The sequence below is a fragment of the Cyprinodon variegatus genome, unplaced genomic scaffold, assembly GCF_000732505.1.
Source record: "Cyprinodon variegatus isolate N-32 unplaced genomic scaffold, C_variegatus-1.0 Scaffold573, whole genome shotgun sequence".
Classification (NCBI taxonomy): Eukaryota; Metazoa; Chordata; class Actinopteri; order Cyprinodontiformes; family Cyprinodontidae; genus Cyprinodon; species Cyprinodon variegatus.
Window position 1 is genome coordinate 257,988 of NW_015151026.1, and position 20,849 is coordinate 278,836.

General features: G+C 35.9%; 1 protein-coding gene across 3 annotated transcripts in view; it reads right to left on the reverse strand.

Moving 5' to 3' along the window:
• Positions 1-20,849, reverse strand: part of sez6 (seizure related 6 homolog (mouse)) — a 138,851-nt gene that overhangs the window by 68,922 nt on the left and 49,080 nt on the right. For all 3 annotated transcript variants that reach the window (XM_015392085.1, XM_015392084.1, XM_015392083.1), the window contains exons 2-3: positions 4,678-5,400; positions 4,100-4,221 (exon numbers count right to left, since the gene is read on the reverse strand). In XM_015392085.1, the coding sequence (XP_015247571.1) occupies positions 4,100-4,221; positions 4,678-5,400 (845 nt within the window). The remainder of the gene's footprint in view (positions 1-4,099; positions 4,222-4,677; positions 5,401-20,849) is intronic.

Sequence of the window (20,849 nt, forward strand, 5' to 3'; positions counted from 1 at the left end):
GCTCATCACCTCAGAGTTGTCAGTGAAATGTCAGCCTGTGATTGGCACTGTAAATTATAAGACCAAGACCGAGGAGACTGATTGAACTTAGGAACTATCGCAAGGCTGGTAGCCTTGACTGGATTCTTTATTGAATAATTTTTTTTCTTTTCCGAGGGGTTAAGTTTTTGAGATCTAATACAATACATTTTTCACTGTTCTTACTATAGGGGAAAGGCCTCTGCTTGTTTAGTGTTTGAGAAAAGGGGCAGCCAGCCTTACTAGACATTATAGATATTTCTACAAAGCTTTCCCTGCCCTATACAGAATCAATAATTATTTCATCCATATGCAGTAGCATCTTTGCCACAATCTTCATCAAGCTTTATTTGGCAGTAAAACAAATTTCTATTATATTTCTGCTGGTCCTAAAAAAGTTACTCTTTTTTAGCACAACTGATTTTTTTGTGTACGTCCTGTATCTCATGTTGTATTTAAAAGCTTAAAAGCTTTAAGATATGGCAGTCATATATCTTTTATTGCAACCTACAAGCACTGTGAAAATAATCAGAATGTATATAAATATCATCCTACATATATAAAATTTTTCACAGAGGTACAAAGGTTCCCATTCCTGAATATTTCTTATATCCACCTCAAGGGAGTAGAATATGACAACTCTTGTGATACAGTATATAGCAAGAGACAGAAGTGGTCGAGCTATGAAAGAAAGCCATCACAAGTTGTGTTTGAGGTTTGCCACCAACCATGAAGATCTAGCAAACATGAAGTCAAAGGTGTTTTAGTTAGATGAGATCAAAACACAACTGTCTTGATCTGTTCCTATATATACAGCAACAGCTAAAATGTAATAGTGTTGATCAAAGCATGTAAAAATATCACAGCCAAATTTAGGAACTTATATTGTTCAAAAATTTGTGGCATTGAAAAATGCTTGAGTTGTTGAATTTTGCAAAGAATTGGCTGAAATTTCAATCTCTAAAAGTTCAAAGCTGTTAAAGACATTGTATACCAAAAAAACATATAGCTTTAACTGCAGTGAACGTTGGTTCTAAAATCAATTGACTAAGGAAGGCTGAGTAAAAATGAATGTCAGCCTTCAGATTTTCATATAAAAAATTGTGAAAAATGGGCATCAGTTTTCTTTCCATTATTTTAGTAAGTTTATGACATAAAATCTCAATTTAGATGTATTAACTATTGTGGTTGTAACATGGCAAAATGAGAGAAATTTCAAGGGCTTTACAATATTTTTCAAGGATCTGTATCCTAAATATAAAGCACAAAATAATAAGGTAAAGTTTAAAGTACAGCCTCTATCTGACGGCAATTTCCACCATTACTGCTGAAAGATGCACATGCCATATGCTTACCAGGGTTGGTGGTATATCAAAATGTAATTTTGTTGTTTTATCCATTTTGATTTTATTTATTTATTTATTTATTTATTTATTTATTTATTTATTTATTTATTTATTTATTTTTAACCTTGCTGCTTTTATTTTGGTATGTTTTCTGTTGATATTTTAGTAATGGTGCATGAACTAGACGGCTGTTCTCATTGATATACTTGTTACAAATTACGAAAAAGGATATTCTCTTCTATTTGTAGTGGATTCTTATTAGGTGTGATTTAACTGTTAATTCTTTCAAAACATATCTAAGAGTGCTCCCTGTTAAAAAAAAAAATAAAAAATTGCCACAACAATCCTTTAAATGACTAATTTGCTGCACAACTGTTTGTGAGTTATATATCATATTAAATTGCATGTGCAGTTTTTACAAATTAAATTATAGTTTTCCATAGGGGAAACGTGTTCCTGATTTGATCAAAATAAATGTCTTTGAAAGTTAATTATATATGCATTAGTTCTTAATGTGTTGTGCTAGTTTGTAGGCTTGTAATCATAACTACGAAGAGTGACTCACATTCAGCCATAGGAGTTGGTACAACACTGGTCATCTGCTTAAAAAAGTGAGCCCTGAGTGGCTTTATATCATCCAAACTACCTCTGAGGATAACACATTTATTCATGATAAACATATGCTTTCCTTCCATAACAAAGAATTAATCTTTTCACAGCCTGCTTTGAGATAAATTTCTCCTCTCAATGTTAGAAGGAGGCACGCAGTAGCCCCCATCTGTTCCCTTAGTATTTGAAACGACTGACTTTCTTCTGGGTTTTCAGGCAGTGTGGTTAAACTTTTTTTCATAAAGTAATGAAAGAAATATTGTACCAAATACACAAGAGGCTGAGAAAGCCAAAGGCTGATACATCAAATACAGGTGACTATGTAAGGGTGCACGCAGGTGAGTGTGTGTCTACTCATAAGCAGTTTAAAATTTACTTAACTTACCCAGAGAAAGCCTTGGGAGAAAAGCACACTCTCAAACATATACTCTGTCAAGACTTATCTTACCTCTCCAGAGGCAGCAAGACAAAGCTTGTGCATTTTAAAGTCTCCGGTGGTAAATGAAGCGTTTGAGGAATTGCAAATGCCGAGGAACATGCTCACACTGACAGTTAATTTTTATAACCTTTTGTGAAGAGCCTTACTGAGCAAACATTCAACCTCAGACGAGGCCCCATCTCTTCTGCCCCCATCCACCCACTCACTCCAGTAAATTCGCAGCCTGTCTGTCACCATCAAGTGACAAAACACCAGCAAATCTTTTTTCAGCTGAAACTAAACTAGAATAAGTCAGGTCAGGCTGTTCGCTCCCTGAATAAACCACTGTAGTGCAAAGGGTCTCCGTTTATAAGATGTTTGCATAAGGACCAAATACTAGCTAAGCTTCTCTAACCCTTCTTAACTGTTCTACAAATTAATTTTATAATGTTTACTGTGTTCTGGTATGCCTTTTAGGTCATTGTCAGTTGAATTCACAGGAACCAAAAACATCTTTTGACATACATAACACTCCCCTCTTGCCCTGCAACAAAATTAATCAAATAATTGCTGAATAAGGCCTTTGGATAATTCCTTCTAGGCTGACAGAGAACAGAAAAAGTTTACACTGGCAAAAAAAAAAAAAAAAAAAACTAAATACATAATATATTTTCATGTTACACCTCAGAGTCTTGCTTGCAGTTTATTTTAAACACTTTTGTAAAAAGTTAATATAGCTTTGTGCATATGAATATACCTGAAATGTTCCCAAATATTTTTTTCCAAGTGCATATGAGGTATTTAAGAAACAAGTCTTAAGAAAAATTTATTCTCTCTATAAACATTTTCTAATCAAATCAGTACCATCTATTGATCCACTCTAGTGCTGCAGGTTATGAATACGAATTACATTTTTTTATATTTATATCTAATTTATCTCATTAGCATTTAAGATCATTAATATAATATTTAATTTTAGTTAATAACAGTTTTATTGTATGTGTCAAACTGACCAGTCTAGGCTGTACCCCTACCCCTCATTGACACTACAAATATAAGAGATTATAGATGTATGGATGAAAATTTGTAATTTGTAATAGAACTAGAGATTTATGTTCAGTAAATAATTTTGGACAAGGTTTGATTAAACAGGAAGTGGTATTGTTCAAAGACCAGTAGATGTGTAATCACTTTTTTAACATGCCCTATTATCTTATTGTTCAGTAGTGTGTCTTTATTCTGAAAAGTCAAAACTTCATTTTGTAAAAAAAAAAAAAATCATTTTGTAAAAGAAAATCATGGTTTTTATTATTTAAAAGGACCTAAAGTGAGAATTGTCAACCCCATTTTAAGAGACTGCCATCATTTTTGAGAAGGTACAGCTAATATGAGAAAACTTCTATTCCTATGACCAAATATTATGTTTTTACTTAATAATAAATTGAACACACCCCTCTACAGACTATGTACAAAACTTTAAACATTTACAGCGGATCATGTAGCTGATGTTCCTTTCCGATTAGGAAAAGATAAAAATGAAAAAAATGCCCATACATATACAGTAGCTCTATTCTAAAGCCTGTGTTTTCCCCGCAAGAGAAGCAAAAATTTAAGTTAAACACTCAAGTCCCAGACTTTGGGGACTTCACTGGAACTTACAAAAACAATTAATGAAAATGTTGATGTACTTAAAGTTTACAGCACTCACCTGAACTTCAATGCCATATCCTAGGTAGACAGTAATCAAGTAGTTGCATTCCACCCCAGGGTCAACGTGCTGCTGGATTTCAATGTTACCCTCAGACTCAGTGAAATTCATGCTGCATGGCTCTGTTGGAGAGAGCAAAAATAAAAGTGATTTCCTTTTTTCCCAGACCACTGATCTTTCTGACAGCCCACCTGTGTCTCCGCATGCCCCCATAACCCTCTAGCTATCTCGGCAGATATCCTCTTTGATACCGCTTATCTGAGCCCTCAGCCCTCTGTGACCAGTGGAAAGGACAGGCAGGACACATCAGAAAATACAAAAAATTGGACTGTTTTTGTCACATGAGCAACTCCGTTATCCCTGGTGGTGATATGAATAGGGAGCTGTGAGCAGAATAAAAAAATAAACACAGTGTGATACTGATGACCCAATGCGTAATTCCTTCCCTGCTGGGAGGAACGGGTTAAGCCTTGAACCATTAAAATTACTGGTTAAAGGTGAAGATAGAAGATGTTAATTCTGTTTTCTGTTTTTGTGGAGGACATTTGAAGGTCAAATGAAATAATCCACATCCCTACCTGATGTTTGCATGGTAGTGATGGTAGTTGTTGTGATGACAGTTGTAGAAGCCGTACTGGTGCCTTTATTAAACGGTGAAGAAAACTTGGAGATCAGATGGTCAGGGTTTGTTTTCTCTCCGACCTCTTCTTCCACCACAATTGTTGAAGAGGGGCCAGTTGTGGCTTTAAGGGGAACATCCTTTTCCCGTTGGGATAAGGGTGTGGCCGGGTAGCCCTGGCCTCTGCTGTATGGTGTCACTTGAGTAGTAAGGGAATCAGTTGTTGGCACAAAATTTACAGAATCCTTTATCTTTGCTGATTTTTTCTGGGAGAGAGATACTGGCAGCCCTGGCGTTGTTGGAAAGTGTGTTGTCAGTGGAGTGGTGGCAGGCTCAGTAGAAGTAGTAGCAATGTCTGAAAAGGCTGGGGCATCCTCGTGGGCCACGATTTGAGTGACAGCATCCCCCGAATTTGGAGCAGAAACAAAGCCTGGCATGGTGGGGTATCCAGCCACTGACCCATCCCTCCTAAAAAAATGCTGGTCCCCCTGGAAGTCTCTGGTAAGTAGGTGCTCATGGAGCAGCAGACCCTTCAGGATAGGCTGGTGGTTGGGCATGCTCATCGGTGAGACAGTGGTGACTGAATGGACTTCACTTTCTGTGTCATGTGTGGGTAATTGTGTGAAGAGGTCCCTGTCTCCACTTAATGCTGTTTTACCAATGCTGTTCTTTTCTCTTGGACCTAAGGGTAGAATAAAAAGTTGATTAGTCAAACATGGCATAGTCCAATGAACTATAAAATCCTGCAAGCTGTAGGCGACCAAAATTGTGCTTAACAAAGTGTAAGGCTTTCTTCTTGCGTGATTCTAACTCTCCTTTTATTATAGCCAATAAATTAATTTTGACTCTGAGTAATAGCCTTGTTACAATGGAAACTGTTGAGAAATAACACATAAGAATCAAATGAAGCCTTAAGGTGTGAAAGAAAAACTAAATAAAAATGAGAGCAACTTTGATGATAGCAGACAGTTAAAGGCAAACAATTTTTATAAATGGCATAAGTAAAAAGGGTTTAAATAAAGCATTCCATATCAAAGTAGTTAAAACCTACATAAAGGAATAAACCTAAACAAGGGTGAGAGCCAAGTTTTGCATTTAGCAAGTGACAAGTATTCGGCAGTAGCAGGCATAATAAAGGTATGAAAAGAATCAAAACCTTTCTATGAAGTTGGAAACATATTTTGCAACTATCAGTATGGTTGGGTAATGATCTATATTAACAATTCTTCTTGCTTATGGAAATACTTAGTTATGCGGTATTTCAGGTATATAATTAAATTCTTGTCTATTGGCTATTGTTACTGCCAATAAATTCAATGCAAGCATGTTTTGATTCTATAGAAGCTGTCAAAAAAGTGACTCTAAAAGAGATAATTGCTTATTGAAAAGATACTATTATGATTTGATAGGCAGACATAGAAAGTGAGAAGTAACAGGTGTTTGGATGCAGTCACAATTTCAACATGACAATGATTTATTCAGTTATTAACCTTTTTCAACCTAATACAGTTTAAGATTAAAAAAAAAAAAAAAACTATCTAAAAGGAATTTCAACTTTAAAATTAAAGTAAGCTAAAACACAGTCAGCAGGTCATTTAAAAAAAAAAAAAAAAAACCTTCTTTTATTATAAATTTGCATAGTGGCCAGACCAAAAAGGTGAAAAAAAAATCGACTGGACATGATTTCCAAGTTTGTAGACATTTCGCTTCCCATCCATGAAGCTTTTTTCAATTCAAAATGTCGAAGCTTTATGGAGTATCCCAAAAACTTATTTTGACTTAGAAAAGAGGCTAATTGAACCAGAAGAACGGGTCTGCCCCTTAAGAATCAGGTTTTTTGGGGGTTTATTTGTTAGCCTTCTCTTTTATTTTTACAAGAAGTCATTCGTAAACATTAGAAACTAGAACAATACCTGTCAGTTCTGTACTTATCCTTTTAATTTTGATCTACAGGGTGCTGTTTAGTTCAACCTGGATAGATAAAAGACTTATTCAGTTTTAAAATGTCATTTTTTCCATATGTGCTTCACCTAGTATGTTAGAACCCCCTCTGTTAGGTTGCTTTATTTTTATATTCCAGTGATAATTTCTGAAAAGAAGGGATTATCATTTGTTTCTTTTCTTCAGTGGTAGCAGACCTGCAAAGCAACAATAAACCCATAATAGTGAGATTAATTTTAAACAAGCCCAGCTAAAGGGTTGATATTACATATAACTAGGAATATAAACCTTAGAAAATCTATTTACAATTGGGAACAGGGGGCTTTTTTGGGGGTGCATTACAAAAAAAATTCAGAGAGCAGTAACTGGAAGCTTACAGGAAGCCAGTTTATTAAAACTGAATTAAAGAGTTACACCCTGCTGGCAGTAGAATCAGAGAATAAAACAGAGCAGTCGGTAGAAGATGTCTGTTTGCCAATTAGGTGGAAATATGTAGACACTGCCACAATATAAAGAAGGAAAGCAAATAAAAAAGGTAGATAAAGAAAACAGAGAGCTATGAATAGGTTATCCGTGGAATCTAAACACTCGTATTCAGTCCCACTATTTTAATGAATAGTACAGAGATAAAAAAACATCATCATGTACTTCAATCAAATAAAATGTCACCACTCAATAAGGTAAATGTTCAGCAGTGAATTTTGAGTAAACCAAATAAATGTGTGAAATAAATCTGAGTACTCCAGAAAGATAAAATGAATTATGAAACCGAAAAATTTCATGTAACATGTCAGCTACTCCAATCTCTGAAGAACTATCTTATTAGATAAAATAAGGCTGTGGAAGAAATAAATTCAAAGCAAAAACACTGATTTATCCTATTTCTTTCCAGTAACAGAGAGCAAAGACTTGCCTTGAGTGCAAAGTTAAAGCACATAAATAAAAATCCCTCTATCATGTTTGCCTATGTCAAACTTTTGCAAAGCCTCCACTAGCCAAATTAAACTGCAATGATCAATTACATCATGCTATGTGATTATGCAGTTACTGTAATTAATTGCACAGAGTCTCTAAAGGAACAAATACAATCCATATTTTCAGCTGCATTTTTTTTTCAAATATGAATCTAAGAAAAGAAATTGTTCTCACTGCTGCAAGGCATAAAATAATCTAGACAGGTTTTGACAAAATAAATGTTGAAAAGGCTCTGATGTTACAGCTATCCTGAAATGATTTGATGTTTAACCAACAGTAGCTTTTTTTTATCTGCTTATATAAGTGAAACGATACAGAAAACAGTTCTTTCATTATTATATATTTAATTGCATTTATCCATTTCTTGAAAATCCCCAAAAGCTGTTAATAATGATAGTATTTTTTGTAAACTGCTAAACAATGTTAAAAATTGTATGAAAACTAAAGAGTTCAAATCATCTTGTGTTTGTTAATGTGTCAAAATGAAACGATGCTATCTACTCTGACACCTTAATTAGCTTCCATATGGGGTGACTGTTCTTCTTAATGAGGCAGAAAAGATGCCAGCAGATTATTTTAGATGAGAGACTTTTGTTGACACAGGCTCCAAATGAGTGAGATATCCCAACGGTGCCTTAAAAGAGTACTTTGTCACATTAAACCCCCCAACTTTAATGTATTTAAAACTCCCAAACTTTAGTAAGTTTTGCTTTATAATTTCCATGTGCAACAACCCAAAGTAGCTCAAAGCAAATTATGTTTTGTATAGCTTGGAAAAAGAAAGAAAAATAAAAAGCAAAAGCATGCATTGCATGTCCATTCATTATTAAATTATGTTTAGGTTTGGACTATGATTGGGTTGTTTTATCACCTGTCCCTTTCTAAACCAGTTGCCTATTTCTAGAGCCATTATCTGGTAATAGTTTTTAGAAGGTTCAAAATGATCTTCTTAGAGGGTTGCCCTGTTTCTAAATCCGCCCATCTTCCCATCAAGTCAGGATAGCTTTTCAGTCACCATTCAAGAAAACATCCCCACAGCATGATACTGCCAGCACGGTATTCCGCTCGGGGTTTGGTATGTCATGGTGGGTTTTTTTTTTTGCACAGATAGCATTCTGTACTTAACTTTACTATTGGTCTTAGAAAGATATTATGTAAGATAGTTCAGCACCAATGATGCATCTTTAAGCCTCTAGCCTATTTTTCTGAATTTACTTCAGATTGGAAGTTTCTGTGGTAAGATTTTATGTCAAGAATGTCAATATTTAATAGTCCGACCTAGCAAACAATCGAAAAGCTATATTCAAAGTAGATTTTTTTAGATACTCAAAACGGACCAGCATCAGCTTAACTTAGATATCAATGGCAACTCCAGGTAAGGTGAAAAACATAAAAAAAATAGATAACTAAAATAAAAAATGCGAGGTGCGGGAAGAAGCAGAAGAGTGCTGCAGTTCTATGCTTTGGCCAGAGGTGGCGGTATAGTTTCATTAGAAAACTCAGTAATGTAATTTTAAATGAAAAAGTGGCTGTTCTAAATTCTGTTTGGAATATCAGGATAAATGATTGACTGCAAGTTCGTGGGACACTTTTTAGATTGTATTATAAAAAAAATAATCATTTTCTATCCACTTTAAATTTATGCTTTATGTCATCTAACTCATGCAATCCTAACTCACTGTGCTTGTTTGCAGTTTGCAGATGATTATGCAAGGTTTTGTGTCTACTGTAGATCTATATGTGTGTGAATTGTAAACAGCAATGACCTGATGCAAAAATAAGTGCAAACAGGTTACATCTGGTGGATTCTCTGGTATGTTTCTGTTTGTATATATTTAGAACAATCAACTTTGTAAATTGAATGCAGTGATAAGACATAACATTTGCAAATCATGTGCATAAATAAATAAAGCTGATTTTACTGTTTTTTAAATTTACATCTGAGTATTTGGTTTAGATTTAATATTTAATCTGCTTCATGCTTTTTAGAAAATATAAAATATTTCTAACTCATAAGACAAAGTACCAAAATAGATGTCGTATGATTGAGCCTAAAATAATTACTGATACTGAGAAAATATAATAAGGGTTTAAATAGATAATGGTATTTGGATAAAATTACCTGTGCTTCGTTGAGGCTCTGTTTTACTCATAAAACTTTAAAAGTAATTGAATGTCCCAGCAGCAGTTTGCTGATGCAGTCATTTTAGCACAAGTAATAAAAGTTTGATCAGGCTATTCAAGAGGCTCTGTAAACAATTTTGTTACAAAGCCCGTTCCAGGCTGACGGAACTGACATATGCTTTTACATTTTGTACTGACAGAGACAACAGAGGCGCATTTTCTTTCTTGGCACCAGAAAGAATTCAAAGATTTTTCTGATGTTTTAGGATGGAGGAGAAAAAATTTCCTCTTAGCCTTATTCTGTCACAACAAGAGCAGCTAAACAGCATCATAAAAGCAAACTAAGCGTATTTGACATGTCCCACTCCCAGACAGAATAAAGAGTGTAAAGAGTGGTCTTCATAAATGATTGAAGCAAACAACACTGCTCCCCTCCTTCTCTCCATATAAAAGCAAACTAAAGAGAAATATCAAGCACACACTACTGTACAATATAGCTCTGGAATAATCTTTAGCCAAGATGAATGTTAAAGCTGCTTCAGACTCTTAACTAATGCATCCCTTTCGCTTTCTTTCTTCATCTGTTTTTATCTCCCACTCTGCTTTTATGTGTGGTACAGATTTTGACCATCCGGTTGCTGTCCTTCAGTCAGAATATCGAGCGTACAGCAAGTGAGAAAGGTAGAGGACTGGGCTGAACTTGAGTTTCTCATACACAGATCAATACAGGATCAATGGGTGAAGGCTGGAGACCTCGCTGTAGTGATTACAGCAAAGAGAAGCGGAGCTAACATATTGTTTTGATCTCTAAGGCTTAATTGGGTGTTTATGGGTTAGGTTTTTTATTAAGAACAGCATGGAATATTTTTAATCCTAAACTGTAATCCATGTTGTGTGTTTGCCAGCTTTACCTTTCTGAGATTCGAAGGGATCTGAGAAAATCTCAAACTATGAGATCTAGTTGTATTAAAGCACCTTGATACTGCTTTAAACTAGACACCCTATAGACTGTATTTATTTAGCGGTGGTAAGTGGTTTTAAGGTTGTCCAGTGGGATAAAAGACTTCTCAATAAGCTGACTAATGTCTACAAATAGCATTCATAGTTGTTTAAGAGTAGCCAGCTCTTCTTTTTTTTTAAAAAGATCACCTTAAAAACATGAAAAATATATAATTTGGTAAATATTCTACATTTTCTTTGGTTGAACCCAATCATTGTATTTGTGTAGGAGCAAGTCACCTCAAATACACCATGTGCTACTAAAAGTGAATGAGGTCCTTAACTAAAAACAGTGAAAACAACTTAATTACGTCATGTTATATCTCATATCAAATAAACCCCCCTTAAAAAAAACTATTCAGATTAAAACCAAATGTGCAGTTTAGATGTCAGTTTTCATTTACACTCAAATAAATGACCATCTCATTTTTTTTTCCAAGTCTGAATTGCCTTTTATTATCTGCACTTCAAAAAGAAAAGCTTTGATGGCCAAAGATGAACTAAGACAATTTCTCACTGAACAGAAATTTGTTTTAACCTTTTATTAGTTTTTTTTTTTTTAAAAAAAGGTATTTTATTTACAGTTAGGACCAAATAGGAAATAATTGAAGCATAAAAAACATAATGTGGGGAATGATCAAACTTAGATTTTTTTATTGTACACTGAATTATGGATTCTACAGTGGCCAGAAATTTAATGGTAATTTTTTTGTCAAACATTTTTTTTTTAAATAAATATATCTAAGTAAACATAACAATTTTATGTCCCTGGGTATGATAATATATCATTTTTAGTAATCAAAATATTTTTAGTCTAGCAGGTGTCCCATGCTGACAGCAATTGCTATTCAGCTACTGTCAGTAAGGGAATTTATGACATTATTTTTCATGATGACAGATAATGTAAGCAATCCTGAACCATTAGTTTGTAAATATTGAGATTAAAAGAAAATATTAGGTTTTATGAAACCAAAATCAAGATTAGCACGTCATCCGTAAAATTACCTAATCCTAGATTCTACAAATAACACGAAAGAGAAAATCAGCACTTTTAAAATGCTTAAAAACTATTTCTGCATTCAGAAGATCAATCCTACTTCTAACACCTTTACAGTTACGGTGCTTGAAGGTTTCAAATCAGCAACAGACGCACGGCGATAAGACGGCGCAGTCAGTGTACTTCCACAGCTAAGTGATCCTGATATGCTGTGTCAGGTCCACAAAATGGATGTCATGCTATCATAACCCTTGACACACTAGGAAGTTGCATCAAATCATTTTGTGGCCAGACTTGTGACAAGATTCATAATAAATCAAACTGGATGACAGATGGTAACTCTTCTGAAAGCTGTTGTCGCTCTGCTCCTCGTTTAGGCCTGATTCAGTGCCTCAGGCCTGGCGGCTAAAAGCAGCAGCATACTGCACACTCGAGGGGGTTCTCCGCCTCCCTGTATCAAATCGCATGATGCCGTAGCTAGTTAATTAGAGCTTATTCATAAATTAAAGGTGGTAATTACTATGATAGAATTAGATCACTGTTATTCTATTTTGAACTGTAGCACAAATACAATAAAAAACCATTAGCTGTCCCACTGGAGTGGTTATATTCGCCTTGTCAGAGCAGTCAGTGCAAGAAAGCATGGAAGTGTAAAGGGGCCTGTAAAGTTTTTATAGGCCCTATGAAGGAACTTGCTACACCCTCCCACTCCATTCAGTAGAAGAGTAACACAACAAGTGAAGCTCCTGTGCACTGCTTTCGCAAGATGGGATAATTTATCATTGACAAAATTAACAACAAATAAACAAATGAATTAAAAAAAGTTGTAGTGCATCTTAAATTACCTCTAGGATATTCAAAAATTAAGGTTTTGACAGTTAAGTGGAAGTTACAAATGGCTTCTAGTAAGACTTAAGGACATGGCGGAGGATTTTCACAAATTTTTGAAAAGACCTGCCCTCTCCACTTAAAGATGGACATGTACGACCCTGTACCCGCTCCCGAGAGGGAACCCCAATTACACACGTGCAACAACATACATGAGCCCATTTCTCCTCATGCATGCTCTGTTCAAAAGTTTCTGTTTGTATTGCTCAAACAAGCTTACTTTGCAAAAGAAGATTTTCTATTTTTCCACTGTCAGACTCACCACCGGTAAGTGAAAATGGGGACGAGCACGTAGGAAGGCTTTATCTAAACATATCACAAAAATTATTGAAAATCAGGAGGACCAGTTATTTTGATGATCCCCCCCAAAAAAGAACATCCTCCACTATACCTTTAATTAGTTTTATTTCATTATTAGTTTATTATTTTATATATTATAATTATTGATTTAATACCTTAGTTGTTTAAATCCATGATTTTAAGAGAGTCCCTATTGGTAACAGCAACTAAAATCAAACGTATGTCCTTTCAAAATAATGTACCCTTAATTTTTCCTGTGCCACCAATCAGATGCTATTTTTTTATTCACTTTTTTTTTTATTTTATAATTGATGGTTCTCCCCAGTAATTTATCATTTATCACCCTTTACAATGACATTAGTTGTGAAAGAGAGACACTACTGACAGCTTTAGTTTCCCTTTTTTCTTTACTTTACCATGTGATCTACACCATATGCAAAGTGTAGAGCTTTTTAGATTACAATGGATACATTTGGATAAATTTAGAGATTAAATAATACAGTAAAGGCAAAGTTTAGAAAGCAGAAAAACAATGTATTCAGTGAGCCACAAAATTGGCTGAAGTTCGAGGCTACAGGACTTGAGCTCAGTTTTTCAGAAGATATTTCAACACCTCTTCTTTTTCAACACTGAAAATGCTCTGAATGTCTTTAAAAAAAAAACTGAGCCAGAGTCTGGTTACCTCTGATTTAAGGCTGTTTTGTGACCCATGACCAGGATCAGTCAGGATAGCCGAGCAGTCTAAGGCACTTCGTTCAGGTCGCACTTCAGGTCCAACTTCTGACAACACATTTGTGGGTCTAGTGGTTAGGGCACTGTGCTTGGAATCCAGAGGTCTTGAGTTCAAGCCCCCCCTTCCACGGACTGCCACTCTGGGTCCCTGAGGAATGATCCTTAACCCCACACTGCTCCCTGGGCGCCACACAATGGCAGCCCACTGCTCTCCTAGGGGATGGTCTAAATGCGTATAATAATAGTGTTGCGTTGCGCACTGTTGGCATCGGTCTTGGTGGGGTGGGGCCGCGCTTTTGGCCTGGGGGCGTTTTTGGGGGGGCCCGCAGCGCTTGCGGCCGGTTCCCGGCGGATACGCGTGGGCCCCGGCTGTGGGCGGGGCCGCCTGTGTGTTTTTCCTGGGTGGTGCGGTCGCGATGGGTGTTGCGGCCGGTCGCCGGGGCTTGGTGCCGGGGGGCGGGGCGTGTTTCGGTGCCCGGCCCTACTTCAGGGTGGCCGGCTGCCGGCGGAGCCCGCGGACTCGTCCCCGCGGCTCCGAATTTTGTTGCTCTGTACTTGTGACAGTGTAATGACAATAAAGGCTGGGAGAAAAAAATATCATGCTGATTGCTTGGTTCTTTTCTCTGGTTTAAAAAGGATAATAAGCCTTGTAATAGAGTAGACTGCAATATATATATTGCGATACACCGATATACATGATCAAAACAGAAGGTGTATATTTATGACTTATGAGTTCTCCTTGTGAGAAAGTTACAAACCCATGCTCTGCTATAATTTGGATGTGGATCTATAAGAATCGCTCATTTCTCACTGACTGAGATGACAAATTGAGCAATCATAGGGGAATGATCTTCAAGAAGGCAAGCAAAAGCCTCTTCTCTCAGGTTGCCTATCTACTGAGTCATCAGTGAACACTCAGTGCATGTAAAGAGTGCTAATAAGATGGGACAAGCCACACTTGAGGCAAGCTGCTGATTGACGTCAATCTCCTAATATCCAGGGGTTTTATTTCCTTAATATAACAGAGGACCACTAGAAAAGCAAATCAATAAGGAGCTTCCGCTGAGCTCAGATACAAGTCCTTCAGATTACCCTGCATGATTCCTCAAAGGTTTCTGAATGGAGGTCTGCACTCCAAATTTTATTCAAAGGCATAAAGGGCAAACTTCATGTTACGGGGACAATCTCTGTTTGCCAAGCAGAATGCTTTTGAATCTCTATCCAAAACATCACAAAGAAGACTGATTATAAAAGATATATAATTATTTAACTGCCAAGACAAACATTGTATTCAACATGTCCAGCATCTTCTAAGTAATATATATATATATATATATATATATATATATATATATATATATATATATATATATATCAGTAGTTTCTAATGGGACTACTGAGATAAAATCCACACCATATCCTAGTAATAACCCGATCAGTCCACTTGTAAAAAAGAAAAGGATAATCCAAGTCTGAAAACAACAAAATATGTTACACCATGTTGTACTGGTTTTCAGTGCATGGAACTAGCACACTTTAAACAAGTAAAGGAAGGATAATAAAAAAAAGTAAAAGCTGGAATTATCAATTCTCTCATTCTAACTATTTAAGATGCTGCAAGAAAGAATTAAATTTAAATGAGAGTTTCTAGAAATAATCTTATCCTTTTACTTATTTTCTAAATCTCAAGCAAAAACGTTGAGAGGGAAACAGTCCTATCCCAGTCTGCCCTTTGACTTCATTGGGTGGAACCATAACATTCCCTTTTTATTAATTATGGCCTGCCAATGCATTGGTTCACTGGTTGATTTCCTTTAGATTGAATTTAGCAGCACAGCCTTAATGGTGGTCAGACAACCTGACCTTTAAGCTACAGTAGAATAAAAACAGTCAATTGGCTCTATGATTTCCATGAAATATGCACTGAAGCAGTAAAGCTATGGGAAGAATCTAGGCAATCTCAGGAAAATACTTTAATAGTAATGATAATTGGTCAACTGTATCTTAATTGGTAATACAATGTTAGCTTTTTATTTTTCCAAAACCTCAGCTTCTCTTATTTGCTTTTCCTATTTGTCCTCTTAGTTGATGTTATTTTTTATTCCCTAGGTTGCACAAAATTAATGTGCCATAATCAAGTGCTGCCTCTGTAATGATGCTGGGATCTGTCACGCGCTAAAGTCGAATCCTTGCTGTGTTTCAATTTACCAATGCTCTGCATCCTAGAAAATTCTTAGAGGAATGTCTCTTTCCACACTTCATTTCCTTCCATTAGAGTAATTCATCTTTTCATTTTCTTCCCATTTACTCCACGGGTGAAGTCAATTACTGTGATAAGAAAGCTTTGGGTGAAATAAGACCTACAACTTTAAAATCTGCCATCTATTATTGTACAGTACGGCTACAAATTTGTTAAATATCAGCTAATGATTCTTCTGAAGTAATGAAAGTTTAAAATTAACAAAGGAAACTTTTAATTTTGCGCTTGTTTTATTGCTGTCTCCTTTACTTTTAACTACCACATCCATTTAAGGGCCAGTAATAAGTACCAAGCGTCAAAGATAGCTGATGTATTCATCCTATATTGTCTGGAGTGTTCTTAGAGAGAGCAGGTTGTACATCTGGCTCCTACCACTGACAGCACAGACATTAGCGTTGAGTTTAAAAGCGGCTTGATTGATGCCACACTCTCTGTCCGTCGTCAAATGATTTTCCTGCCCCATAACAAATCCATCAGCTCATGGAAAACACTGCTAAAAAAAAACAAGTTAGCAATTTTCTACCTCATCTGTGAGCTTGCTACAAAGTGGCATGCCTACATTGGCCATTACACTTGTCAATACTCTGTGTCCCATGGGTGGGCTCTTGCTGTAACACTGGATTAGTCACAGGCTAGGCTCAAAAACAGGAATGACTCATTTTAGCCCTGAAAGTCATCCCACCGCCATTGATTTTTAGCTGCAAAAACCCTCCCAAAAAATTTAGAAATGAATGCAACCAACAAGATAGCTACATTGCCTTTGGCAATAAACACAATTTACCTTTGAATAGAATAGAATTCAACTTTATTGTCATTCCACTGTCACAGGTACAGATCAACGAAATGAATTCTCTGCATTTAACCCATCCCCTTTGGGAGCAGTAGGCGGCCATTGTTCGGGGCCCAGGGAGCAGTGTGGGGTTAAGGGTCGAGTTGGTCTGGTGTTTACTTTTGTGGTCTTAGTTGGCTTTTATTTTAGAACTAATTGTTAACTAAATCTCATAGATTAAAACATTTTTTTTAAATATTTTTCAACTCAACATGTAGTTACAAATGTCTTAACACCTATGGCGTAGGTTTATTGTAGGTTTATTGAGAGTTTCAAAATTGTACTTTACTACCTCTATTAAAACAGAAAAATACACACATGTTTGTACGCGCAGAACAGACCTTTTAAAGCAGGTGATAAGTAATATGCATTTTTAGTTCAACAGAGAGCATGTGCCAAGCATTTTGTGCCTAAGTCTTCACCAATATGATTAATAATAATAATTCAATTTCATTGTCATTCCACTGTCACAAGTACAGAGCAATGAAATGAATTATCTGCATTTAACCCATCCCCTTGGGGAGTAGTGGGCTGCCATTGTACGGTGCACGGGGAGCAGTGTGGGGTTAAGGGTCTTGCTCAGGGAGCCAGAGTGGCAGTCTGTGGGAGTGGGGGATCTCACAACCTCAGGATTCAAAGCCCTATGCCCTAACCACTAGGCTGCCACTCCCCCAATATGCAGATCATTTTCAAATAACCAAACCTGGCAATTTGATGAGCGAAGATATGCAAATGTAAACATAAATGACATGCAAAGCTATTTTCTAAATCAGAAACTCATCTATGGGCGGTTTTTGTGTCTTTTTTCATACTTCTGGAAGTCAGGTGCAAACTGACATGCAAAAATATCTACAGTCATGGGTGTCACAAAGGAGGCAAGGTTATGTTTTATTTCAATTTACTTTTGATCATAGAACTTTTAGATAGGCTGTGAGGTGCACAATAAATAATCTTTAGTATTATCATCCTTATTTTTGTAATAATCATCATCATTACCTTCATCTCCATGGCTTTGAACCTCATCTTTCTTTTACTGTAACTCTTAAACAGCAAGAAGAATATGCAATCTGCTCATTTGTTGTTTTAACATTTGCACACCAATCTATGTAGATCACCAACAACTCGCACACTTATTGCACTCACTAAAAAAAATATATATATATTTCTAATTTAGTGCATCTTATTATGATTCTTTGACAATCAGGACCTTCCTGACAGTTATAGAATGTGACAATAATGTAAAGCAATTTAGTGTGATGATTAAAAAATTATATGATGTAAAATCACTCCCTTTCTGTGTGGTATTAATATTTTTCTGCTGCAACACTTTTCAGACATAACTGCTATGTCATCAAGATTTTCTAAGACTACTACTGATGTATTTCATTAAATACAATGTATTAAAAAAGGAATATATTTACAAGCATAAAGGGTAAGGGAATTTATTGGTTTCCCTTGCTATGTTTGAAACTAGAATTGGTTACAACTGATTTACCTTGATCGGTTTACATTCTTTTTCTGAGCTTATGTGAAAGTGTATAGTGGTGATTAGCTTTAATCAAAACCTGCTGGAAAGTCTGGAGTGTGAGATCAGTATGGTTTAATCATATGGGCTCTTTGTTTAAAACAGATCTGCTCTAAAGAGTGGGCTCTCTGCAAAGTACAAATTTGCACTGTTATTACAATATTAAAAAAAATAATCTAAACTAATCTAATACTTAAGAAATAATTAATAACATAAAAACCAACAACAGTATTGTCTGATCACTGAAACCCGAGTTATAAAACCTGAGTGGCCGTGACACTAGAGCAGGTTTTGGGTCTTTTTGAATTCAGATTAAAGGTCCTTATTTTTCTTCCTTACCTACCAGCTGCTCCTTTTATCAGCATCATAAAGAGTTGGCCAGTCAGTGTCACTGCTATTATCTATAAATCCTTTTTAATCCACTGCTACACACATGTGGCACACTCCAAAATCCTGATTTATCGCTGCTTCCACACTGTAGTTTACATATATATCACACAGTCATTCTTACATTAGAAAATGTATGCCTATTTATTCAAGACCAGTCACAACCTATAAGTGTTGAGGCAGGTCATTAAACCAGTCACGCTGAGTCATGCGTCAGGAAGACAATAAAGACAGCACTTTGGAGCACTTTTCTCGAAGAATCAGCCAGAGCATTTGGCGTGATGTCTTCAATTGCGGTCTTGGCATTCTGATCTCTTGCTTCAGGCCAGTGCTGCTCATTTCCACATGGTGCCATGAAGAGCTTGTTAGAGAGTCATGACTCGAATATTATATTTCATCAGTGAATTCTTATACGGCAGTGAGGCTGCCAGACACGGAGCAGATCTATAAAATCAGCTCTGATCTTCCTTTGCAAAAGAATTCTTTTCTGCACCCATACGCTTGCTTTGTCTCATTAAAAATTATGCTTGAAATGAAGGAGAAATGACTTATAAACCAAGGTTTCCAAAAGAATAACGGCCTGATCATATTCAAGGGTTAATCTTGACATTCCCATATTTATTGGAGTGGATGAGAGAGAAAACAAAACAGTTAAAGATAAAAAATGTTGTTTTTGCGCTGACAGATTCAAAGCAATAGTGTTTTCTGTGAGCTGTGCTGAAGCAGATGAGCGGAATAAAGTGTAATTGGTCATAAGCACTTGAAAAAAAAAAAAAAAGAGGTTGAAAGTGCATGAACACAAGGCTATAAAATGATGAATGTTTTGACACATAATGGTTCAATCTTTTTGAAAGAAAACGACAGCCATTCAGACAGAATCCCAAGCAATTAGGTTATTATTCTTGGAGGCTGGTGTTATCTTTCTCCTTTAAACATGAAGGCAAGAAAGGCAAAGCTAGCTATAGAGACAAAAGAAAGAGGCAAGACAGCAAGCATTTTGTTGAGTGAGTGATGAGAGAATCTTAACAACAGTCTTTTATTTGTCAGCATAGGCTTTTATTAAAAACTTGTTTTTATTTCCTCTGTTGTAGTTGCCCAAATTGCAGATATACCACTTTCTTGGCAAGGCAGAATAATTATTCTACCAGATAAAAGATAAAAGAACAGCGTCCTATTGCTGTAGATTTATATAAACTTCATTCAGAATGACACCATGGGTCTTTTTGCTGCACATAAAATAAATTATGGTGATTATTATCCATTTACTTATTTAAATGTTTTAAGTTATAATTGGAAAGAATAATAGAGGTTTGGTTAAATCTCTATTAAATTGAACAGTAGTCAAGCCTTTTAGCACTACAACTTAATTGACAATATAAGTAAAATGATAAGTTCACAGAAATTACTGTTACACATTTCAATGAACCCAAAGGGGAGAAATACTAAAGATAATGCAATGCATTTTACTCTAGCTCTGGTTAAAGATGATTTTTCTTAAATTTTTTCTTTAAGTCAGTTTTTAAAGGTACAGGCAGTATCGTAGCAGGGAGAAAATAATGTAACATGCCTTTGAGACCATGATTACAGAGGTTCGAAATTGGCAAAAGCAGCAATGTCAATATGCTGCATGTGATGTTGAAATTGGTTTTATGGGTTTTGGCAGAGGGATGGCAGAGAGCAAAGCCAGGTGAGAACCCGTGAGTACACAAGTCTCAAACTATAAACGCTGTAAAGCAAAACAAAAGCTGACTATTGGGAGGTGAGGGAAACAATATTACCTCTGACAATGATGGATGATGCTGCCTCCTGAATGGAGGTGAGGGGGAAAAAGTCTCCTTTAAGGGCTGAAATATGAAGCAATTGAACAAAAATGGTGCACCAGGTTTCTTTGACACGTGTAACACTTGTTTACAGTATTTTTCATTAATATGTTAGAATTCAATTCTATCATTTTCATATATAACTTTTCAACCAGTAAATGATGTAAATGTATTTTCAGAGCATAAAGCACACCTTGCATACTGCTTCTTGTGGACATCCTGTCTAAGGCATTTGGACCAACTTTCTCTCAATGACCGTACAATAGAAGATGCTTAACTTTAATCAAATTTGGCATGGCACTCTATGGAAAAAAATCTTTCTGGCTGTTACAGCAAAAAAAACTACCATAATTT